Below are 26727 nucleotides of genomic sequence, written 5' to 3'. Positions count from 1 at the left end.
CTTTTCTTTTGTTACACTTTAAATTCTTACACATTGTTGAAGATAACATATTTCTCAGATCAACATTTAATATTCAGCAAACTTTCAATGCATTCTGTAGAATTACAGTAGCTGAATATCTGTCATTTTCCCCTAGCAAGGTATAATGATAAGAAAACTCAAACAAATGAACAAAACTCTAAATAAAATACTGATCTCTCTACCAGATCATGACAAGGGGAAATAGAGTTTACTAGCTATTGAGACTATGTCCATTTTGGAAATTCACACAAAGTAATGTAAATATTGATACTTCAGTATTCTTTTAGAGTCAGTGCTTGTGATTTGCAAAATGTTTCCTTGCTGTGCCTAGTTTTTAATTCAGTATATCCATTTTACTTCAGTCCCATGAAAACTCTACCAATTCACTTACATTCCGAAGAGCCTGTAGCAGACTTTTTCACCAGATAATAAATATAACTGGTTACAGTATTGTGAAATGAAAACTCCATCCTTCATTGCTGTCCTCTCTGGGCTGAATGCCTAGTTACATATTTCATATTTAACTGTTTGGACAGTCTGTGGAAGAATACAATCTGGCAAGTGTATTCTAAACTCGCATAATATCTTAGGATGCCTCTGAATTAAAGCTCAAAGCTTTGTAATCACAATAATTTCCCTCAAAACCATTAGTGCAATAGCCACTTTTGTTTAAGATCTTTTTTTATAACAAGAGTTTTGAGAACACTTATCCAAGAATTTAAGTAATCAGCTTTTAAAAAATGTCATTGGAAGTGCAATATGTGGGGTTTAGTCCCTTTGATGTTAGGAATGACATAGAATGGGAATGACGCATCTCACATTTCCTGGGCAAGTGCATTTTCTTACAGCTTTTTATGGTGGAGAGTCACTTCACCATTAGGTCCTCCTCCTTCATCAAAAATAATCTAAAATCCAACTTTAATAGGAAATGAAGTTGTGCAGGATGGTTCTTTGCTGACTATCCAGAAAGATGCCTATCAGGATGAAGTTTTGAAATCAGTCATTCAAAAAATCTATTAAATTCCTTAGGAACTATGGCTGAATAGATCCTTGAAGATTCAAGATAGCAAAGTTCGATGGAGTAAAAGCTCAAGAAATGCTTTCAAGAGCTGCTGACCTAGAGTTTTTTTCTGATCTGAATTAATGACAATATTAATAAAATAGTTATTTTATTAAACTTTTGCTAACTGGGTATAAATTTTGAGGGTATTTTAAATATAAGGGAATTCATGTTTATTTTATGTGATATGAAATTCAGATTTCAGAATGACTCTGTATTGCTCAAGAAAAATGAACTTATGAATAAGACATGTTGCTATCTCAAGACAGCATGATCAAAGTTATTGATCAACGTAAAAGTTGTATAAATTAAAAAAAAATATGGATGCTAAAGGTGTAATGTGATCCAATAAGAGCCTGTCTAAGGTGCTCCATCCTTAGTTTAACAAAGCTGGCCTTTTTGGTTGTACAGCACCTGAAGGAGGGGGCTAGGAATGATGTTTCAAACGGGGAAACAGATCACTTTAGTGCAGGAAATTTTAGCAGGAAAATTATGGTGGATGTTTAAGGGATGGGGTAAAAAGCTTGATACAGCAAAATTATTGATTTTTTTTAATCTTTATTTGTTATTCTTTGTTAAAGGAAAATGTAAAAACTACCTCACAGTATGGCAATATGCAATGTATTCCTTCAAAGTGCCCAGGAGAGGAATTAGATATAATATCTTTTAGATGATTCTCAGTCTAATTACTGAGAATCAATTTTCTGTGAACCTAACAATGACATAAATGTGCTCAGGGGTGCAGGAACTGTGGAAATAGTATTTCAGTCTACAGTTCTGGAAATACTCAATATTACAATATCTGCTATTAAAAAAATCCATAAGATATTACAAGAACAGTGAAATGCACCAAAGTATATTAGGAAATAGAATCAGATGCAGATTATTTACTTGTGCATGGAAAAAATAATTATTCTATTTTTATGACAAAGAATAAAGTCCTTTCATTTTTGTTTCCCTAAACTCTCATTTAAAGACTTCTGGCAAAATTCTTGGAATAATATACATGTACCAGTAGGATTAAACATATTGCCAAAAAAATTCTATATTAACGTAATTCCAAGTTCTCATCTCACACTGTGTTTAGAAGACTAACTTTTAATAGACTCCATGCTGGTAAAACCAAGAAAAATCAAGCCCATATGGTAAAATGTGTCTAATTTTGGAGTTTGTGAAAAATACTTTATAGGCTGTCCACAATAATGAAATCCCCATTTTACTCACAGAACACCTGTGATGTTCCAGATGAGGATTCTTCGCTTAAGTGCTTTGGAAGATTTTCCCTAAAGATATACTGAGATATTTTTTATTTGTTTGTTTGCTTATTTTTTTTTAAAAAAAGAAGTTCCTTGTGATGATGCAGATGTTTCCATACCTTCTTATACTAAGATTAAGGAACGTATTGGAATGCATGTCACCTCTGCTCATCTGGAAAGTACAACAAAATATTTTCTTTACTCCCACCCTAACTCATGTAAAGCCTGGAACTGAAGTCACATGGGAACTTGTAAAGCCTTCTAGATGTTTAACTGCAGTCAGTAGAAATCACCTCTATTATCAAGTAGTCAAGGTGTAAATGATGTGACCTTCGAACTAAAACGAGTTCATTTTGTTTATTTTACTTCGGTTTATTTTTTTGTTCATCTTTATTCCCACCACTGATATATTTAACAACTGATATTTTATTTAGAAAAGGATCACATAAGATGCTAATCCACAAAATTCCTGCTTTGTGCATGGCTACTACAATTCTAGACATCATATAAAAAATGGATGATGTTTTGTTCCTTTGCATTTTACAGTGTTTGCTCCATAGACAATGCTAATGCAGTGAAGCATTTCACTATGTTCAGAACTAATATGGTTATTATGTAATGTTTATTGCAGTTAAGCAAGATTAGTACAAATATTAATTAATATAAACACATTTAAAGTGATAGATTTTCATTGCAAAATGCAAACAAACAAAAATAAACCTTTTTCCAAATGCAGTGGGATTTACAGAAAACTATATTCCTGTCCTCAAACAAGTGTAAAATTATAAACCAGACCATATTAAAGATCCTTTAAAACCTGCATTTCAATTCTCATTTTCTCAAAGAGTATAACAACTCAACAAATTCATCACTAACCACAGTTGACAATTTTTTCAAATTTCAAATTACAGAATCACAGAATCATTTAGGTTGGAAAAGACCTCCAAGATGCACAAGTCCAATCTTTGAGTGATCACCACCTTGTCAACTAGACTATAGCACTAAATGTCATATCCAGTTATTTTTCAACACCTCCAGAAATGATGACTCAACCACCTCTCTGGGTAGCTCATTCCAATGCTTAACCACCCTTTCAGTGAAGAAATTCTTCCTCATGTCCAGCCTGAACTTTTTCTGGTGCAGCTTGGTGCCATTTCTTCTTGTCGCTGGTTGCCTGGAAGAAGGAATCAACCTTCACCTGGCTACGATCTCCTTTCAAGCAGTTGTAGAGACTGATAAGATCACCCCTGAACCTCTTTTCTCCAGGCTAAAGAATCCCAGCTCATTCAGCTGCTTCTTATAGACTAATTCTCTAGATCCTTCACTGGCTTCATTGCCCTTCTCTGGACATGCTCCAGCACCTGAACATCTTTCTTGAAGTGAAGGTCCCAGAACTGAACACAAGACTTGAGGTGCAGCCTCACCAGTGCTAAGTACAGGGGGACAATCACTGCCCTAATTCTGCTGACCACACTGTTTTTGATAGAAGCTAGGATTGCCCTTGGCCTTCTTGGCCACCTGGCCACACTGCTGGCTCATGTTCAGCCAGTGGTCAACCAACACTCCCAGGTTCTTTTCCTCCAGGCAGTTTTCCAGCCACTCTGCTCCAAACCTTTAGTGCTTCATGGGGCTGTTGTGACCCAAGGGCAGCACCAAGCACTTCGCCTTACTGACCCTCATACCATTGTCCTCAGCCCATCAATCCAGCCTGTCTAGATCCCTCTGCAGAGCCTTCCTGCCCTCCAACAGGTCAACCCTCTCAATTCAACTCAATATCATCCACAAACTTACTGAAGATGCCCTTGATCACCTCCTCCAGATCATCAATAGATATTTAACAGTACTGGATCCAATATTGAGCCTTGGGGAACGCCACAAGTGACTGTCTGCCCACTGCATGTAGCACCATTGAGTGGAGAATGCCATGGGAGACAGTATCAAAAGCTTTGATGAAGTTCCAGCTGAATGAACATTAAAATATCTGAATTTGTCATAATACATTCAATAGCATTTAGTATCTTCATTGATGACATCAACAAAAGGATTGAGTGCACCTTCAGCAAGTTTGCAAATGACACCCCCCTGTGTGGTGTGGCCAATATGCCAGAGAGAAGGGAAACCATCCAGAAGGACCTTGAAAAGTTCATGAGCTGCAAACAAGGCCAAGTGAAAGGTCTTGCATTTGGTTTGAAGCAATCCCTGATATCAGTACAGAGTAGGGGAGAAACGGATTGAGAGCAGTCCTGTTGAGAAGTACTGGAGAGTACCGGTGGATGAAAAATTGAACATGAACTGGCAATGTGCACTTGCAGAAAGCCATTTGTATCCTGGGCTGCATTAAAAGAAGTGTGAACAGCAGGTTGAGGGAGGTGGTTCTGTCCCTCTACTTTGCTCTTGTGAGAACCCACTTGGAATGTTGCATCCAGCTCTGGGATTCTCAGCACCAGAAAGACATGAAACTGTTAGAGCAGGTTCAGGGGAAGGCCATGAAATTGATTAGAGGGATGGAACATCTCTCCTGAGAAGAAAAGCTCAGAGGGTTGGGCGTATTAATTCTGTAGAAGAGAATGCTCCATGAAGACCTTATTGCGGGCTTTCAGTACTTAAAGGTGGCCTATGATAAAGACTGAGATTTTAACCAAGGCCTGTAGTGATAAGACAAGGCACAATGGTTTTAAACTGAAAGATTTAGATTGAACATAAGGGAATTTTTTGAGACATTTGATCAGGTTGCACAGAGCAGCTGTGGATGTCCTATCATTGCAAGTACTCAGTGTCAGGCTGGATGGGCCTCTGAGCAATCTGGTCTATTGGAGGGTATCCCTGTCCATGGCAGAGAGTCAAAATGAAACGATCTTTGAATGTTCCTTCCAAACTAAACTGTTTAATGATTCTATAATTCTGTGAAAACAGTTTGAAATTGTGACACCTTTGAGGTAATATTTTAAGGGCATGAGTTTGAATATGAGTGCCATGGGAAAAGAAATCCAGCATGATACACTTCCTGATGAAGTAAGAGATGTAAACTTAAAAGTTTTAGTATAATTTCATTATAAGAAATATAATTCGTTAAAGAAGCGCAAGGTGCTATATTCCAAACAAAGAAGAGGCTATAGGTACCTGAGAATGTGTGCTACATTCTTATATCGCAGATTAATGACTTTTTTTTCTCATTCATATACATAACAGAAAGTAATAGTGCTCTTTTCCTTTTCTTGGGCAGCTGAGAATTAGATTCAAATAATGTAGAACATATTCAGAGACAAAATGTGGTACCTTCATATTTGAATTTCTAGACTTCATTTATGAATAGATATACATAGATTATCCGTGAACGGAACTGTACAGAGAAATGGTTAAATTTGCAGTGTAAATCAGTAACCAGCTGAAAGTGGAACAGACAAAAGCAAAAAAACTGGCAACCAAAATGTACTTTCTCATACTCCATAGTGTTTAAGTTGCTATACTTTTATGACCCTGTTCTGCCTGTACTCTTGCTGCTTGGGATGCTACTGTTTCTAGGGAAAAACTAGTAAGGCCTATAAAAATCACTTTTCTAATGGATGAAATATTAGCTCTGTAAGGCTTTTCATACAAGCAAATATACAGCATTCATGGTTTGCACTTTTTTTTCCTGTAAATTAAAACCATTGACCTGAGAGAGCTGAAAAGTCATGATCATATACTATGGTTTACAATATAAAGTTCTAAAAGGTACATGGCCAACTCAGTACTTTTCTAAAACTGGAAGATTTTTTTCTAAGGTCTACCAGAAAGAATCGACTGACAGTAGCCAGTTGCCACTGATTCTTGGAGTACAGGAGAGAAAAAAACATCTACAAACATCTCTTCCTTCCTGGCTAATTCCAGGAACTGGTACAACAAATGGGTAGTGCTTAGTGACATTTCAGAAGTGGATGAGCTCTCATTTATACCATGCCTTAAGCACAGATGGCTCTTGCCAGCACTTCCCAGGCAACCAGGTGTCCTGTCAGGACATCACTATTCAAACTGTGCTCCACCTCAGTGGGGTTTCTGTCCCTGATGTTACAGCTACTCCTTGCAAAGCACATTGAAATTTTACTAGGAAGTGTTTTTTAAATTTTATTAGGAATGAGCCTTTTTGTTTTCAGATAGCTTTTGGCAAAACCCCATTGCTTTTCCATCCTTTGTTTGAAAACCTGAACCTTTGGTTAAATGGAGCAGGGAAAGGTAATATGGTGGCTTCCTTATTACAGTGCTTTCTAATTATTGTGAATTCATTAGCAGCTATTGTGACACTATCTACACGTTTCCTTTCCTGTAAAAGGGCCTTAGTAGACCATTGGTGCACAGGGTCATACAAAATAAGACAGCATTAATGGACCATGACATGATCTTAAGTGGTAATCAGAAAAGAGGGGGTGAAATGCTTATTTCCAAATTGCTTTTTATCAAATACAGAAAGGAAAAAGTAAAACATGAGGCCCTTCCTATTCCTATGTATGTGTATGGCCCTCAAAACTGACACACTTCAGCTGCTCAGCACGTGTCTTGTTTCTAAACTGGACCCTCTTTATAGCTCTGTTGTCCCTTCTGAATAAAACATGTATTGAAATAGTAGTTGGAAAACTACTGCTAGAGAATTCTGTAGAATTAGAGCAGACAACCTTAGTATATCAAGTTATGATGTCATTACAAGATCATTTGTACTAACTGTACAAACAATAGGTTGAAACACAAGTATAAGTGGCCTGAGCATTAATGTGCATGAGTTTGTATACTTCTAATCAAACATTTCTGTAATTAAGCCTAATATAGATTATATAAAATATAAATTAAGCCAATTTGATAAAAAGGCTATTTGCACCATACAAGTGACTAAGCATGAAAGAAAGATGAGTATGCACATATACATTTTAAATGGGAAAAAAAAATCTAGCCGTACTAATATGCAAATACAGTCTTGGCTGCCTGCTTTTATCCTGATATGCAGTATAGTTAGGATTCTGAAATAATTTAATTCATACTGTATTTATGAAATTTCTTACCTTAAAGTGGGCAAAATGAGTTCTAAATTTTTGTATAACACTGCTCCAAGTACAAATACAGTGGACTCATCTAGTTCTGAAAAGAGTAAGGAAAAAAGATTTTAAAACTCTTTTTCTGAAACTTTCATTGGCATAAAGAACTGTGAATATCATTTCTCTCTGTAATATGAGTTTTATTTTAAATAAACTATCATAATTTTGAATTATATTGTGGAAGTCTGTCAGAAAGACGTAGCACTGTCAGAGACATATCAAAAGATTTAAACAACTGAAAATCACATTTTCAAAAAATCCATCATTGTATATTAATATCACTGCTAGTTGATTTACCTTTATAATTCGGTATTCTTAAATAATGCCATTAGAGTTTAATACCTAGTGAGTAAATTCTCTGATGTCAGAGATCTCCACTGCAACAGTATTTGCAAATTGTACCTGAAGTTAGAGTAATATGCCTGCTGAGCACCCTTTAGTAAGAGTTGGGTTGGAATGACAGTCTGCTGGAGTGAAGCAGCTTCAGGGGGTTCAGCAGAGCTGCACTTCAGCTCACTTCATACCACTACAGATTAAATTCTGTGCACAACAACTAAGGAAAGCATTGTCTCTTTGGTGTAAAAAGTGATGTCCAGGATTTCTGGAGGACTTTTTGTTCAAGGTGCTGAAATTAAGCCCCATTATTTCCCTCTAGGATAAACTATGGGTACTGGATTCCATTTGAAGATGGATAAAATAACCAGTCCTATATCACACAATGGTCCTATGAGACAAAGATTCTGAATTTCCTTCTTAAAGCTAATTAAAATTAACATGTTGATATGCTTCTTTACCTGTTGACATAGGAGTGAAGATATTTTTTGGAATGACAACCCTGTCTTCTGAATTTCGTGCCCAATCAACCATTCCTTTTCTTCCTTTCATGGGAAAATTGATGTCGGTTAAAACAGAGGCAGCAGGAAGCTTCTGAATGCTGGCCACTAGTAAAAGAATCATACAATTGTGTGTCATACATTAAAGAATCATACAATGGTAACAACAGCAATAACACAACTTTTTATCAATACTTTTCAAGTAAAGCAGGAATTCATAGGACATTAACTGGCAGAGAAAGCATAATCTTCTTTTTATTATTCAGTTCTAAAATGGATTAGTTGTGTAGTATTGATCGTATCATTCATCAGCTAGATTCTGATTATGCTTCTTAACAAGGATTATTGAATGTATGGTTTACACCTTGAAATTCACACATAAGGACCTTGTTGCATCTTCAGAGCAAATTCTAAAATGATCAAATGTGACAATGAAAGGAAGAGGATGCTGCAAATTGCTTTAGGAAACATAATGGCTAGGTGCAGGCTAATGAAGCAATTACAGAATTTTTACCCTCTATATAGGCACAACTTAAAGACAGATCCATTAAGAAGATTCACATATTAAAAGACCTCATTGCTTGCACACAAATGAAAGTAATGCAGTATAACACTTAATTTCTTTTCCTTGAAAGAATAATCTCCATTCTGAATTCTTAATTGTATTTTTCAATCAGAAAACCCCAACTCCCAAATTATATCACTGTTATATCTATAACAGACATACCAAAACAGAGGAAATAGTAATCAAATCTAATAATAATCAGTTTGGAATATTGTTTACTTATTTTTATTTTCTCCCCATTTTCTAAGTCAACTGTTATCTGGAAATCAGTTTCATCTTTGCTGTGAAATCAAGTACAACTCCATGGCAACACTGTCAGTGTCTAGTAAGACTCAAACTACTTTCAAGGAACTGACAGGGCTTCAAGCATTTATGTATACTCAGAGAGATGACAAACAACACATTTGGAGCACTAGCTCTATTCTTAATGTAAGCCATGTTGATAGCCATTTCCTGCACAATGCCCTCCCTAATCAATTTAAGAAGAGGCTAATGTAGTTGGCAGATTCTGGACATCAGGACTATACTTTGATCTGCATAACCATTTCACTGCTAGGATTCTGCAAGGGAGTTTAACCTAAAGACCATGGGGGACATCTATAAAACAATCAGAACAGCAAAATTGAAGTAGAAAACCATAAGGTATCTCATCAGTGGATTTTATTTGAAAGTAAACTGTAATTCCAATCCAAGAGAAGAGGAAAATAAAGAGGTTTAAAAAAAAAATAATTCTACAAATATATTCCTTGATAACTGACTCTTATTTTAAAATTAGACTGTTATGTATTATAAAGTCACGTTAACAAGGTGGTACTTGAGGTAGTTTCAGGCTTTCCATTATAAAACTATCATCAGGGCTTTATAGTCCTGGTTACAATCCCCTCCAGGCTGCAATTGGCAAATACATTCCCAGCCCTAAAGGGATGCTTAGTCTTGTGAATTTTCAGGTGGTGTGTGGAGGAAATAGAGTTCTGGTGTTTCAGAATTACTGGGGCATAAAATGGATTGCATGTTTTCACATGCAATCAATAGTTATACAGAATATATTAACACTGTAAAAATGGATTTTTTCCCCCATAGTTCTTAAAAGCTAAAAATAATTTTATTTTCCACATAAATTTAAACCAACAGTTATTTAGTTTTCAAAATTAAATACAGCCTGTATAAAACAATATTGTGGGTTTTTTATTTGCACAGTATCTATCTATCTATCTATCTATCTATCTATCTATCTATCTATCTAATTACCTGTAGACCCTTAATATTTCATTCACCTTTTGGATGACAGTTCCCTTTATTGGAATGGGAAATCAATGTTATTCAATGAAATTCACTCTGCAATACAGAAAACCACTTTAGGACTGGATAAATGGGGAGGAACTAGGATAATACTCTGTGTACTCTGCCTCTCTCCGTGTATGAAATAGGGCCATTTATCATGGTACCTAAACACTAAAACCCAAAAATTTCAAAATGCTTGTTAATGTTTAGGTGATAAGTAACAAAACCAAAACATAAAGTCTAAGCATTATAGCTTATATGGAATAAATATATGTATTTATTGGGCAGTGCCAGAATTACAGTTGGACTCAATGATCTTGAAGCTCTATTCCAATCTTAATGCTTCTATGATTCTATATATTCCCATTCATGGTTCAGACAAGTTTTGTGTTCTTTTTTTCTACTCACAATCAAACACAACTGTCTTTTCTCAATTTAACAGAAAATGTAACCTTAACAACCTGGACATTTTGTATCTCTGAATAGACAGATTACGCTGCATAAGCCATTGCTTGAAACAGAATTGCCAAAATGCTTGTTCCCTGACATTTGACGTCTGTCTCTTAAAGGTCCATACATATTATTAAGTCTTTCTTTAGCCACTTTGCCAAATGATTCCATGAGGATGTGCTTAATGTGGCACTGATGCTTTAAGGTTTATGATAGTTTGATGGAATTTGACTGGAGGAAATTGGTTCAGTCCATCAACATGACCAGGTAGATACATGAAACAGTTCCCATCTCTTCAGTGCCACTGTGAACTGCATTTTATATTTTAGGAAAGCTAGAAGTCTTATTCAATATTAGTCTACAACTCCTTTCAGTGAAACTTTGGAGCATGATCAGCTATAATTCCATTGGAAAGAGAGGCTCTCTAACTCAGTTTTAATCTGCAGCATAAAATAATTGCTTATTGTGAGCATGAAAATCAACAGACCTTTTAGAGGAAAACGTATATAATTTATGTGCTGGGTCATTCATATCTCAGAAACTCAAAGGTGAGTTTCCTATACATAGATAATAAGACATGTAATTTACTTCGTACTCTGTTGTATTCTTTTTAATGTATTAAAAAACAATGCTCCAAATACTGGAACCCAATTGATTCAGTTCTGCAGTTGCCATCCAATTACTACATCCTTTCATTTAAAAAAATCCACAGTTTCTCATATTATTTTAAATTACAGTACCAAAACATCATGTCTTGACTCTGTGAGACAGAACACTGCCAAACAAGGACACTTACAGGCACTGTATTTGTGCTTCTTTATGTACACATAAAAGTTGTAGACATAATAAACCAAAACTCTTCCAATATGGAAAATTCTCTTTTTTATTTATTTGTATTATCACAATTCCTGTGATATTTCAGGCATTGGTGAAAAGAAAAAAAAATTGAGGAATACATTTTTGGCCAGTTCTCTTCAACATCTTCATTAATGACTTGGATATGGAACTCAAAGAAATACTAAGCAAGTTTGCAGATGACATTAAATTGGGAGGAGCTGTTGACTCTCTTGAGGGCAGGAAGGCACTGCAGAGAGACCTGGAAAAACGAGAGGACTGAGCAATCACCAACCATATGAAGTTCAAAAAGGTAAAGTGCTGAATTCTGCTGGTGGTTATGTTCATGGACTATGAAACGAGAGGCTGGAGAGAAATGCTGCAGAAAGGGACCTGAGGGTCCTGGTGGATGGCAAGTTAAATATGAGTCAGCAGTGCCCTGGCAGCCAGGAGAGCCAACCATGCCGTGGGGGGCATCAGGCACAGCATTCCCAGCCGGTCGAGGGAGTGGATTGTCCTGCTCTGCTCTGCACTGGGGTGGCCTCACCTTGAATATTGTGTGCAGTTTTGGTCACCTCAATGTGAGAAATATATTAATCTATTAGAGAGCATCTGAAGGAGCACAACGAAGATGGTGAAGGGTCTGGAGGGGAAGACTTAGGAGGAATGGCTGAGATCCCTTGGCTTGTTCAGCCTGGAAAAGAGGACATTGAGGGGAGACCTCCCTGAGGTCTTCAACATCCTCATGAGAAGAAGTGGAGGGGCAAACACCGATCTCTTCACTCTCATGACATGAGGACTTGAAGGAATGGCATGAAACTGAGTCAGGGGAATTTCAGCGTGGATATCAGAAAATGGTTCTTCATCCAGAGGGTGGCTGAGCACTGGAATAGTCTTCCCAGGGAACTGGTCTCAGCACTAAGCCTGTCTGATTCCAAGAAGTGTTTGGACAATGCTCTCAGGCACATGGTGTGATTCTTTGGGTGTCCTGACAGGGCCAGGAGCGGGACTCAATGATCTTTGTGGGTCCCTTCCAACTCAGCATATATGTAACTCTGATTCTATGATTAGGTATGCAAAGCTCCAGTGCAAGCTGCATGTTGAGCTCTGGGTGGTGGGAGCCCAAGAAAAGCGTATTCTTTGTGCATTTTTGGTTGCAATGTGGTGTAAATTGCAAGCCAGTGGCTCAATTATACATAATAACATATATATATTTGATGATTCCAGATGCTTCAGAAAAATACATGCAACTAATGCAGTCTAGCCAATTAGTGATTGCTTTGAACCATAATGGATTAATTTTTAATATTCTTTACATCTCCTTTTGCCTTTATTTCATTTTCATGTGACAATCTGCAGTTGCAGAGATAATCCTCTACTGAAAATTTCAGAATTGGCAGCTACCAACTGTTCTTACTTACTGAGGAATCTAAAATAACTTTTGAATTGATAAATGTCAAACTGATAGGAATAGAGAATTTTCCATCACTATCTCAATGAGCTGATTACATACAGTAATATGTGAATAATATTTCAGCAGTTTATTTGGAACAGCACAGAAGTGGTTAACTAAATGTGTCGGGAGAACTCTGAGTGAAAAAAAATGTGCAGTTCCTGTATATTTAGCTCTTGTAGATTGTGGTCTAGAAAAGAAAAGCTGAAATTTATTGCCTCGATCCCTATAACCTTGAGTGAGTTATAAGCTGCCTAGTGCAACTTCTAGTAGCTCTCTGACTGATCTGTGTTGCTAAACAACAAGAAGATGAAGCAACCAAATAAGTGGCATGAATCATTGTCCCTTTCTCTTTAGTATTCATCCATTAGCCTCTTGTGTTCAACAAAAATTGGTAACATTTCAGAATTAACCCCCTGAACAGTATTAACAACTTTGAATGGGAAATTGCATTCACTGAAAGGCATGGCAGAAAAACAATTGGATGTTTGCTCATGGACTAAATGCAAGTTCAGCTCTCACATTAGAGATTTAGGTTTGAAAATTACAACATAAAACAAACAGAATCATAGAATATGCTGAGTTGAAAAATACCCACAAGGATCATAGAATGGCCTGGGTTGGAAGGGATCTTAAAGATCATCAAGTTTCAACCCCATTGCCATGGACAGGGACACTTTTAACTAGACCAGGTTGCTCAGAGCTCCATCCAACCTGGCCTTTAACAGTTCCAGTGACAGGGCATCCACAGCTTCTCTGGGCAACCTGTTCCTGTGCCTCACCAACCCCACTGTAAAGAATTTCTTACTAATATCTAATCTAAATGTACTCTCTTTCAATTTGAAGCTGTTCCCCCTTGTTCTATCACTACACGTCCGTGTCAATATTCTCTTTCCAGTGTTCTTATAGGTTCCCTTCATGTACTGGGAAGCTGCAATTAGGTCACCCCAGAGCCTTCTCTTCTCAAGGCTGAACAATCCCAATTCTCTCAGCCTTTCCTCATAGGAGAGGTATTCCACCCCTCTAATCAATTTGGTGGCTCTCCTCTGGACTCACTCCAACAGGTCAATGTCCTTCCTGTGCTGGGGATTCCAGAGATGGATGCACCACTCCAGGTGGGGTCTCAACTAAAGCAGGGTAGAGGGGCAGAATAACTTCCATCAACCTGAGGGTCACACTGCTTTTGGTGCAGCCCAGGATATAACTGGCTTTCTGCAAGTGCATATTGCCTGGTCATGTCCATCCTCTCATCTACCAGCACAAACAAGTCCTTCTTGGCAGAGTTACTCTTGATCTGTTCATCCCCCAGCCTGTATTGATACTGAGGGTTGCCCTGACCCAGCACCTTGAACTTGGTCTTTTTAAAACTGCATGAAATACCCATTTCCTGATTTTGTCCAGGTCCTTCTAAGTGGCACTCCACCGTTCAGATGTGTCAAGTGCACCTCTAAACTTGGTGTCATCTGCAAATTTGCTGAGGGTGCACTTGATCTCTTTATCTGTGTCACAAAGGTATTAAATAACAATGGTTCCAATATGAACCCCTGAGGGACACCATTTGTCACTGATATCCATTGGGACACTGAGCCATTTACCACCATACTCTGGATGTGATGGTCCAACCACTTTATTATCCACCTAACAGTCCACTGATTGAATCCACCTCTCTTCAATTTAGAGAGAAGGATGTTGTGGGGGACTATGTCAGAGGCTTTACAGAAGTCTGGATAAATGATGTCTGTAGCTCTTCCCTCATCCACTGACATAGTCACTTCATTGAAGAAGGGCACTAGGTTGGTCAGGCAGGACTTTCTCTTGGTGAAGCTGTGCTGGCTGTCTTAAATTAACTCTCTGTCTTCCACATGCCCTAACATAGCTTCTAGGAGGATCTTTTCCATGATCTTCCCAGGCAGAGAGGAGAGGCTGACAGGTCAGGAGTTCCCACGGTAAATCATCCACAGGATGCACAGGACAGCCCCAAGAATCACACCAGATGCCTGAGAGCATGGTTCAAATGCTTGTTGAACTCTGTCAGGTGTGGTGCTGTGACCCCTTCCCTTGGAACTGTGAAGCCTGTTCCAGTGCCCAAATACCCCTCAACATCCACGGGCCCTGTCATTGGTCACTAGAAAGAAGAGTTTGGTGCCTGCCCCTCTGCTTCTCCTCCTTGAAGAAGCTGCATACCTGGCCTACAGGTTGCTACTGAGGTCTCCCCTCAGTTGCAATATCAGTTCTGATTCTCCTTTCTCTTTAGTGATGAAATTCTGGGTTTGTTGTGCTTTCTAGCACAGTAACTATGTTGATTTCTACATTGTAGTAACTTAAGACACCGATGAATGGAAATTAATAATTTTAAAAAGGCATCAGTGCCTTGACTGAATTGGAAAACCTGATACAGATATCTTTAGCATAAGATGTCAACTTCTGCCTAACCCTCCCTGTTGGAGCAACAAAGTAGAACTCTGATTGTATTTCAGTTACAAACAACAGACAATGACTGTGTACATTAGCAGCACCATTTGCTATTTTCCTATCCTATTTTTATTTGTCCACTGACGGTATTCTAGGTATGTATTATTCAGTATTTAGTAAACTTGAACTCATCCCATAACAGGTTGTGATTAATGAGACAGAGGATGTTATACTGCCCTTCTGGGAGAGCTCCTGCTAAATTTGTTTCTGGGTAAAATAGAACTGCCATTGTCATAGATGTTCTGAACAAAGAATAGAAAGGATTTTTGTGTTAAAATTCAGAATACCGAATATTTCTGCAAACATCTTGGTTAAAAATACTTAAGTAGAACAATATTTATACATTTTACAATTATTCTTTTCATCCCAAATGTAGAATACTTGTTTTTTATAGAATAAATAAGCTTATTTAAGCCAGCCCATGTGGATACACAGGGAACAAAGTCTTGTCTGCATCACCCGAAAGGAGCCAGATGGACATATTGAAGATGATATTCATAACATATTTGCTCTATCCACTTAAACCCCATAATTTTAAATAGACTATGCAACAAACACAGATGGTGAAACTCCCATTTAAAGGAGACTGATTTGTGGATCTCTGGATTTGCTACCGAACTCTGCATGTGAGCAGGCTTGATGATCTCCTTTAAAATCTTTCTCAGTACAAAGATAAACCCATCACTTACCACCTACAGGATTATGTATAACAGAAGGACTGTGGTGAAGTGACATCCTCTTACATGAACATAAGAAAAACAGCAAGGTAATTTGCCTTCTGTAAACAACACTCCTGAAATCTCCTCTCAGTGGGCTAATATCAAACTATGGTCAGAAGATTGCTCCTAGGAAACTATAACTTAACAGAGCTACTACTTCTTATGACTATCAACACAGACATGATAACTTCTTAAATTAGAACCTACTGTTCCATAGCCAGGCAAGGGAGGGATGTCTCAAGAAGCCTGCTGTGAACATGCATCCCCAAAGCTCATCATCACAAAGCAGCTACTATCTCACTGTTCAAGCTTTGGGCAGCAAGAGACAGTACCAATATAGGCAAAAGAAGAAGTAGACTTTTCATAGGTATTTTCATTAATCAAGCATGAACTTTGCATGAGTCCTTCCTATGGTGTCCAGGACACTATGCCTTAAATAGGCTCACTGTTTGAAGGTTAACAATAATGCTTTAGGTTAATCAAGGAGCTATCTTAATAGTGTTCTCTGAATATTTCCCTTCTGCTTTCCATATACAGGGCAGTGGGGAAGACAGTTACCCATTACCATTTCTGTTATAAAATAATACATTTACCAGTGATAAGCCCTTCAGGGAATTAGTGAATTCATTTCTATTTTGAGCTTGCAAGCCACTACAGTTCTTCAAACAATACGAAAAACAAATAAACACGTGATAAGTTGCATAACTGTATAATTTTTGAATACAATCCCAAAAGCCTGTAACAAATGCCAGCACTACGCTACATGTCAGTAAGATGTTCAGTATAATATTTAGGACAAGTTAGAAAGCAGCATGGTTTCAGGCATTTGGATGCATTTAATAAATACTCAGACACATAATTAAAAAAAAAGTCAGCAGGCAAGTGTTTCCTTTTGGTTTTGTGTACTTTTGTTACTTAGTACCAAATTCTGTATTCCAGGACAACTCAAGAACATGCAAATTTCAAAGACTCATGAAATATCACATACGCATATGCAGTCTCACAAGTGATTTCTGATTGCACATTTGTTATGATAACTAACCTAGCTTAATAAAATTAAAATAGGTAAAGCATGAGATTACAATTGCTCTTTTACCAAACCTTTCCTTGCTCCAGGTACAGAAACAAAACTTAAAAATTAAAATTAGAAATTCAAACAATAATTAGAACATTAAAAATTGTTGTTATAGACAATAAGAGTGTTCTTTTAAAACAATTATGGAAGATATTAACGTTTATTCCCTGATAAAGAGTTAGTGTACAGAAATAGCTGTATTACCATAGAATTTGTACATGTTTCAGATTCTACTTTTGCAGGTGGGGGAAACATAATCTTACTATTTTTATAATTTTCAATCATTGTTACTATTTACTAACTAGTAATGGACACTGTAAATTTAACACAGCTCTTTGAAGCTGGTCAATGTGGAATGTATAGAACAAAATCAATTTGCAAATCTGAATCACAAGTTTGAAGATAACTCAGTAGAACTAGTGAAAATGTAAAGAATTTTTTAATGAGTAGTCAGAAGAAAATGTATTCTCATGAGAAATGGAATATTTCCTGAAATAGATGATTATTTAGAAAAATGCTTTAAACGTGTGGTAGGAAAATGTACTTCACTAACTAGAAGACAACTCCATCTTCTGGGCATTATTTTGAAGAAGATACAAGCAGCAAAACAGACCCAGAGCCACATAAAGGTACTCTGTGTTTCTCAAGGGGCGTTTTTTTGGGTTTTTTTAATCATTCCTCTTAGTATTACTGTGCATTCATGCTACTAAAACTAAAGTTTCCAGCAGCAACTCTTGCCTTGTCATAGAACACATCTTAAGGAAAAGAAAGACTCAGCATAAAGCAAGACAGAAGATGGAGACTGATGCAGGAGATAGGAGGAATTGGCATTTTAGTGCATGAGTTTTTAATTTACAGACTTGAAGTTGAAAACCAAGATAATACTGAGTAGGCAAGGTCACCTGCAACACCATTTTAGATTGACTGTACAGGGGAGATGCAGAAACCAAGCATTTTTCAGTCACTAAGTGCTGGTGATTCTAGCTGATAACAAGAGTAAAGAGAGTAAGACTGAAGGCATGTTATGGTATTGAGCTCAGAAGGTGGGAAAGATGATGAAGCTGTCATCAGAGAAAAGAAGAAAGAAAAAAAGCTGAGACTGAGAGATCATTTATATGTTTATTTATCAAGTTCATTGATGATATCCACTAAAAACTATTAAAAAGATGGAGAGAGAGGACTTGACAGAGGACAAGATATCAGTAAGGAGTCAAACTGACATGGAAATCATTAGCAGGGAATTGACAAAAATATTCTATGGATGTTACATTGCTTGGGGAGATGAAGAGTAGAAGTAGAATGATTGCTTCCCAGAAGTAGTAAACAAAAGTAAAGAAAAGATGGCTATTTTTTACCACTAGGGAAATGACAACTAAACCTATCATTCAGAGAACTATAAAGATGTGAACTAAGTTAAGCAGGATATTGAAAGATGATATAAGAAGTAAATTCTCAGGCATGGAGACACAAGTTGTGATGCAGAAAAACCAGACATAGAGGAAACAAAACAAAACATGGGAATCAGTACCTGTTTTTAATCACAGCTATTTGTAGCAGACTAGAAACAGATATCCTCTGTATTTAATTGTTGAACTGCTTTTTCATAATTATACAAAATGGCATTGTGAAGAACTTTCAGATAACACTGGGAGAAAATTAGAACTGAAAGAATTGTAAATTACTCTGACATAGAAATGCAGAGATTAATAGAATGAAAGCAACTAGTGAATCCTAAAAAGTGGAGACTGATTAAAAGCCATGAAAGCAGCTAGTGAATCCTAAAAAGCGGAGACTGATTAAAAGCCATATTCTGCAAAACAGTAAATATGGATGAAATGCTTGCAGGTGGCTCTCTTTTTTATAGGAATTCACCAGGAATGTACAAATTTCTCCATGTGCCTTTCCAGAAGCAGAAGAAAAAAAAAGCAGTGTTTTCTTTACACTTCAGCTTTATTAAGATTGAGAAATTAGACAGATAAGATCCCCAAAAAGCTCAAACCTGTAGGTATGTTTACTAACCACATTGGTCCCCTCATCAAATGCATCTGCAGTTGCTTTCTATTTTAAAACCCGTTCAAGTCAGAGAAAGGCTTGTTTGTCTAACACTGCTTGTTATAGACTACTGAGCTAATGCTTTGAGCACTTGAAATAGGAACGTCTGCGTGCAGTGAGGTTCCCCTCTGAACAGGGGGTCCCCAGCTGAAGGCATTATAAACCACACCTTTTTTTTCTTGGATGAGAATGTCCATTAGGATTGAGGGCTGTCATTATCAAAACCTGAGCCATCTAGAAGGAAAGGCAGACGAAACCCCTATTTGAATACTCATTTGACAACAAGCACAATACATAAACCAAGGGTTCAGAAGAAAGGCAGGTTTGCTTAATTCATCACAGACAACTGAGAGATGTCTCAAATTAGTGCTTTACTAAATTCTTGACTCTGATAATTTAGGAGACAGAAAGAATTCAGTCATAAGCTTAGCATCAGACTACTTCTCTAGTGGATGCCTACCATTCTGAGTTTTGCATTCAACATGATGACCAAGCTGTCAGTGCCAGTGCATCCCCATTAAACACACACACTCTGTCTCTACAGCTTAAGCCGCTTGTGCTTAAAATCAACTCTTAATTTGTGCAGTTTTGGGACTTAGATCAAACTAAAGTGAAAAGGGCTTTGAGAACTGGGGCCCCTGACCCTTGGGAGTTGCACTTAAGCTGAATCTACTGTCACTGTACATGGCCATGTAGTTTGGTTGTCTGAACCTTGACCTGTGGATTCCATGTCAAGGTCTAGTGATCTTGGACCTACCTTATCACTATGGGCTTTCCTGAAGATCACTGGACCAGATCCTGACCTTGATGCTTTGATATGATTTCTTAGCTTGACATCAAATCTGCCTCATTGCTATGGAGTTGTTGGCTGATTTGAAATATTAGCTAGGCCTGGCTATTATCACAGACCTCCTCTGCTCTTCTTGTTTGGATGCTGTAGGACCTAACCTTGTCCAGCAAGGCCATGTGCATGCCCTGCTGTCTCCTGGTTTCCCTCACAGAGCAGCATGCTCTTCTTTTTCCCTGAACCCAGCACCTCATAAGCATATGCTACAACATCTACACAGTAAATGGTTTCTAGACAGGCTTGAGCAGAGTCACACAGAAAATATGAAACAGAACTGCTAGAAACACAGATCTCCTGTGTCTCAGTTTCATGTTGAACCCATGATTCTAACCTTCCTCACTGGAGTTCATAACTATGTCTTTGTTTTCTGAAGGCATGTCTAACTCATCTTGAATATTCTCCAGGGAGGAGATAAAGTGGATTAAGATTTGCTTAAGGGATTGTAAATGGTTGTCCCGTGGCACTGTGAAATATAATTGTTAGAATAATGCACATATGCTTATTTAGATTGTTTACATCATACATGGCAGAATAAAACTCAGTACCTCAGTGGGACTTATAGATACTATCTAATATAAATACTAAGTAATACTAATTAGACGGAGTTTGATTTACTTTTTACATTGTTGAATTCTAAATTAACTTGAATAACTCGGGAGAAATATCTCAGTGTTATTATGGTCATTTCCATAAAACAACTGCACAATGAGGAGATGCTTTAAAAAAGATCTAACTAGACAATTTGCCCTATAAAGAATAACAGAGTTTGGTTATTATGAGCTGTTATAACATAACCACATGAATCACTATGACATGTGGACCTTGTGCTCAGCTCTTGTTATCTAATTCTGGTCACCCCATCTCCAGCATCTCCTGCTTCTTCCCTCCCACTCCCTCCATATAAGAGGCTTTTCATGTTTATCAAAGTTGTGGGAGAAGGAATCAAAAAAGGCCCAAGCAGCTAAGACAGAAATGGAAACCAGCAGTCAACTAGTCAGCTAAGTCAGATGTCATACCATTACTGTTTTTGTTGTCAGAATTCAAGTGCCTTACATGTTCATTCATTTTGAGTGTAGTTGGAAGAGAGATATGCCTAACTAGAGTTGCTTAAGTTGCCTTCTCAGAGTTAAAAAAAAATCTGAATTTTGTAGGCATTGCACAGTGAGTATAAACTGCATTTTAAGAATGCTGGATTAACTCTTGCTGAGAGGGGTACATAAAAGGCAAACACATTATTACTAAGCTCAGTGCCAAAGCTAATCACAGAATATGGACAAAATATTTAACTCAAGATATAACATAGCACTATACCTGCAGCAGAGAGGCCTCTAATTCTTAAAAAAAGTCTGTTTAAATTCAGACCTGTCGACCAGATTTTCAGATGCCCTTACAGTACCTTCGGTTTTGCTTTTACATGCGGTAGAGAACTACTACTCTGGACAGCTAATCCGCAGAAAGTACTGTGAGTAAGAAAACATATCTGGTTTTCCTGAGGCATGACAGATGCAGTCAAAAGGAGCTGTCATCATGTCTGGCTCTGCAACACTTGCATTAGTAACATGCACACCTGAAGTGACTCTGCTCTCCCTAGCACTACATCCTATCTGCAACCTGTTTTCTCTTATTGTTATTCCAATACAAAATTTGGGTTTATTGTTATTGTTTTCACTTTAATTTCTTGTGCTGTTCATTGCAGTATGTTTATGAAATATATATTCAGAATAGGAGTCTCTCAAACTGGAACTGTTCCAGTGAACTATACCTTATTTCCTGGAAAAATTGCCTGTGGGTAGTAGAAGCTCTGTAAAGCTAAAATTTGATTCTACAATGTGCAATATTCCAGAAAACACAATTATGCCTATGATGTAAAGTGGAAAGGAAGTGTTTGCACATGTTACTACATAAAAAAAAAATCATGGTGAATTCTTTTTAAATGTAATATCATGAACAAGAAATATGGAAATAAGAAGCAGGGATGGAATTTTGTTTTCTACTGATCAACAACACAATGCAATGGCTTAAATTAATTTCCTGTACCTGAAAGTCCTAACACAGAGTGACTGAATGTACATGCCAGAGAAGCTATGAATTTACTGAAATTTTTGCAAATTCTTTTTAAAAATAATCTGTACTTTCATTCTTGCAAAATTATTCACCCTGTAGTATTCTAATCCTGAGTCTAGTTTTGCTGTTACTGTCACGCCATGTTTGGGGTAATTGTAATTATCTCCACAGCTAGATCTAGGAGATGACCAGGAAAAAAAGATTTCTTGTCTTCCAGTTGTATTTGTATTATAATCTATAGTCAAGATGGCTCTCCTACTGAAAACCTATCCCTGGAGAACTGGACAATCAAATCGTGCCACTATATATGATCTTTTATCCCCAACATAACTTGATCATTTTTACCCAACAAAGAGTAATTTACAGGATGCTGGAAAGAAACTTCCTTTTTTCCTATTTAGTTATTTTCCTCTCTCTGTTCTGTGTAGTTTTTTTCAGTGCTATTGCTTTTATAGAATACTTTTTATGTACTAAATGGGTTTTCTGTCTCTAATCCCAAAACATCTAAATGGTGCTTTATTGGAAAGCAAACTGACTGCACTCTGGTGGCAAACATTCATAACAAAATTTCTAAACTGAACGAAAAAGGAACAATGTTAGGCCAGTGTAAGGATGCTTAGTTATTTGATAATATTTCAAAGCAGTAACTTTTCTCAGAAGCATAGATGTGATCTGCATAATCTGGACCAACACTGATACTAACTGTGGCTACATCTTGTTGATGTAAAAATTTATGCTTTACAATTACACGGTGTTTATTGCAAAGGGACATTTGAATGGTAATGAACCATTTTCTAAAGGTGCTCAGTGTCATCATTCTGCAAATGAGACTTTCAGTGAGTATGCTGAGGCAACATACTGGTTACACTGCTTGGAGCAAGAAATAATTGGACATAGAATAATTTTTTCCCCAAAACTTAACCCAAACATTCACATTTACATGAGGGGTTGGAAGGACGATCTAGGGAACTACAAGCCTGTCAGCTTGACTTCCATGTTAGGTAAGGTCTCGAGTGAGCAGATCCTCATGATGGCCAACACGTGGCACACACAGGACCAACCAGCGGATCAGGCCCAGCCAGGGTTTAGAAAAGGCAGGTCCTGTTTGACTGACCTGATCACCTTCCATGACAAGGCGACCCATATAGTGGATGAGGGAAAGGCTTTGGATGTTGTCTACCTAGACTTTAGTAAAGCCTTGGACACAGCAAAGGCTGTCTCCCACAGCATTCTCCTGGAGAAGTTGGCAGCCCATGACCTGGGACAGATGCACTCTTCACTCAGTTAAAAACTGTCTGGATGGTGGGCCCCAGAGAGTGGTGGTGAATGAAGGTATAACCAGCTGGCAGCCTGTCCCTACTGGGGTTTCCAAGGGCTCAGTATTGGAGCCAGTCCTGCTTAGTGTCTTTATCCATAATCTGGATGTGGGGATCAAGTGCACCTTCAATCAGCTTGCAGATGGCACCGAGTTGAATGGGAGAGTTGGAAGTTGGAGGGCAGGAAGGCTCTGCAGATGCATCTGGACAGGCTGGACTGATAGGCCAAGACCAACAGTATGAGACTCAACAAGGCCAAGTGCTGGTGTCTGTACTTGGGTCACAACAACCCCAGGCAGCACTACAGGTGGGGAGAGGAGTGGCTGGAAAGCTGCCTGGAGGAAAAGGACCTGGAGATGTTGGCTGACAGCCGGCTGAACATGAGCTAGCAGTGTGCCCAGATGGCTAAGGAAGCCAATGGCATTCTGGCCTGTATCAGCAATAGTGTGGCCAGCATGGCCATGGAATGGATTGTACCTCTGTATTTGGCACTGGTGAGGCTGCACCTCAAGCAAATTCTGGGTCCCTCACTGCAAGAAAGACATCGAGGTGCTGCAGTGTATCCAGAGAAGGGCAACGAAGCTGGTGAAGTGTCTGGAGCACCAGTCTTATGAGGAGCGGATGAGGGAGCTGGGATTGTTTAGCCTGGAGCACAGGAGGCTCAGGCAAGACCTTATCACTCTCCACATCTACCTGAAGGGAGGTTGTAGCAAGGTGGGAGTCATTATGGTTTCTCAAGCAACAAGTGGTAAGACAAGAGGAAATGGTCTCAAGTTACATGAGGAGAGGTTTAGATTAGATATTGGGAAAAATTTCTTGACTGAAAGGTTTGTGAAACACTGGAACATGCTGCCCAGGGAAGTGGTGGAGTCCCCATTCCTGGAGTTATTTAAAAGATGTAGATGTTGCTCTTAGAGACACGGTTTAGTAGTGAACATGGGGGTGCTGTGTTAATGGTTGGACACAATGATCTCAGAGGTCTTTTCCAACCTTAATGGTTCTATGATTCTATAAACATGAAAAATAGAACTAATGAGAATTTAGCATAAGTGATAAAAGAAGCAAAATCAGTACAGTGAAATAGCTCATTTAAGCACATTAATGGGAATATCAGCAGAGGTATGTGAGATTATATACAAGATAGGATAAGAGTGGGACAGAAGTCCTTAAACAAAATCTGCAAGTAAGTTTTAATAAGCAATTCCTTGAGCTTTTTAATAATTATCTACAACATTTAGGTTATGTTTATGGAATTTTTACATTATTCTTTTATTTTTAGCTCTCTGTCACAGATTAAATTCAGCATTGGCCCAAATGATTAAATGGAGAACAAAGGAATCTCACTTGAACAGTAATTTGACCTTGTTTTTCTTACATTCCTGGGAAAACTCTAGCCACCAACTACAGATTCATCTCTTCCTTTAGCTTAAACCTCAATATACTACATATTGGATCTGAATGACACAAATTCTACCCATTTAGATACTTCCACTACATGAAACTATTTCAACATGAAAGAGTAAATGGCAATATAAACACTTAGTCCTAATGCTCTGTGTCACCAAGAGGTTCAAATGCTGTGAAGAAACAAAATAATGTCTTGGCAATTTAGCAATTCCAAGCTTGTCAGACAGCCTGTGATAACTGTCCAACATAGCTGGGAGGTAATATAACTTTACTTAATATTTTTTAATGAAATGGTTAGTTTTATTTCAGTGAAGAACAAAATAAAAGAAAAAAAATCTAAAAAAAAGCAGGTTGAAAAATCTCATTTAAGAACCAACTATAGCTAGAAGAGACTTTAAACATTTCTAAAACCACTGACAGTGCAGATTAATGTGAACATAGAGAATGCTGAGTGACAGGTAAAAATTTGGATCCAGCAGCTGGTGCTATCAATAGAAATTACATCCATAGAGAAAAAAAATTCATTAAAAGTGTGCATGTGGCTCACTAGAGAGAGACTCCCACAAACCATGTATTAAAAAGCTCATGAGTAAACATGCTGTTAAAGAATTTAAATAATAACAAAATTACGAGAAGAAAATATTTGAACAAATGCCTACAAGAAAAAAAAATGACCAAATTCCTGCACCATTACTTGCCTCCTTGTTTTCCAAGCTTTAAAAGAAAACTCCTAAGTGCATGCTTCATGTACAGTCAAAGAGCAAACACATAGTCAGCAAACTCCATCTAATACCTTGCCAAATAAAAATGATGAACAGTATATACATAAACACTTCAAAATCCTCTGCTTTGCAGTTGACTACCATTTCTAAATAGATGAAGTAGTGCCATATTTGAATGCCTTACCCTATTGATGTGCAGCCTCTACCATTTCAGTTTATGAGAGTTTAGGATATCTATAATTTTAACTTCTAAAAATTATTTCTAACGACCAGAAATGTAAAATAGATGATGCAGTAAGACATCACCAGCCATGTCTTCCATAGTGGAAGTATTCATCCAAGAAACAGGTATCAGTTCAATTTGGCAAAGTTAAATGACAGTAATTTTGCAGAAATTAACTTTTCTTTGTGCATTGTTGACTGTGAATGGAGACCATTATTTTTCATTGCCTAGATAGTGATGCAATTTTCAAAGCTAAATGAGCATTGAAAACATTCATTCCATGCTTCTGCAAAGAACAATCTAAGATACCTAATGGAAAAATGAGACATTCCATTTAATCTTTATGAACATATTGTATCCTCTTGAGGTTAAAATGAGAAAGGAGGGGATAAGCTCACTATATTTTTTATAAACATTTCCCTCAGAAACAGAAGTCTTGCGTGTGTAGATGCGCAGCCTGCCTCAATGCCACCCTCTGAAGATCCAGTCATCTTGATGGCTGTCCTACAGTTTCTTCCTCTTGGGCAGGCCAGTCTCTTTTGATTCCTCTACTTTATTGAGATGAGATTTTGGTGTCAATATAGGGAAGAAATATTTTCACCAAAGGACATAATTTATACACATATGAATTGGTTTCCAAGTATTTGCCTTTGATATCAGCTCACATTCTAGTTATGCTCCTCTACAACAGGACCAGAGACAGGATTTTCTGGACAAGTGACTATACTAATATACTATTTTCTCATAGGTGTACTTGAAATCTACCTCCTATACTTGACTAATGACTAACAGAAAATACTATGAGGTCATAAGATTTTAATAGCAATATATAACAAAAACCAGCATATAGATAACCCTGCTGACAATTAACTAATGCAACTAGTGCTAAAAGTGGAACGTTTTATCCACTAGAAAAAAATAATCCAGAAAATAATAGTCATTAAAGAAAAACATATGCACTGAGCCACAGATTATATGAAAAATCATTCAAGGAATGAGATCAAACATCTTTTC

At 37.5% G+C, this 26727-nt stretch overlaps 1 protein-coding gene across 8 annotated transcripts in view; it reads right to left on the bottom strand.

Moving 5' to 3' along the window:
• ADGRB3 (adhesion G protein-coupled receptor B3) overlaps positions 1-26727 on the bottom strand; it is a 478263-nt gene that overhangs the window by 204245 nt on the left and 247291 nt on the right. For all 8 annotated transcript variants that reach the window (XM_071548514.1, XM_071548520.1, XM_071548521.1 and 5 more), the window contains 2 exons: positions 8195-8341; positions 7368-7443 (listed from right to left, as the gene is read on the bottom strand). In XM_071548514.1, coding sequence (XP_071404615.1) covers positions 7368-7443; positions 8195-8341 — 223 coding nt within the window. The remainder of the gene's footprint in view (positions 1-7367; positions 7444-8194; positions 8342-26727) is intronic.

The sequence above is a fragment of the Pithys albifrons genome, chromosome 2 (genome assembly GCF_047495875.1).
Source record: "Pithys albifrons albifrons isolate INPA30051 chromosome 2, PitAlb_v1, whole genome shotgun sequence".
Classification (NCBI taxonomy): Eukaryota; Metazoa; Chordata; class Aves; order Passeriformes; family Thamnophilidae; genus Pithys; species Pithys albifrons.
This window is presented reverse-complemented; position numbering and strand designations above follow the sequence as displayed.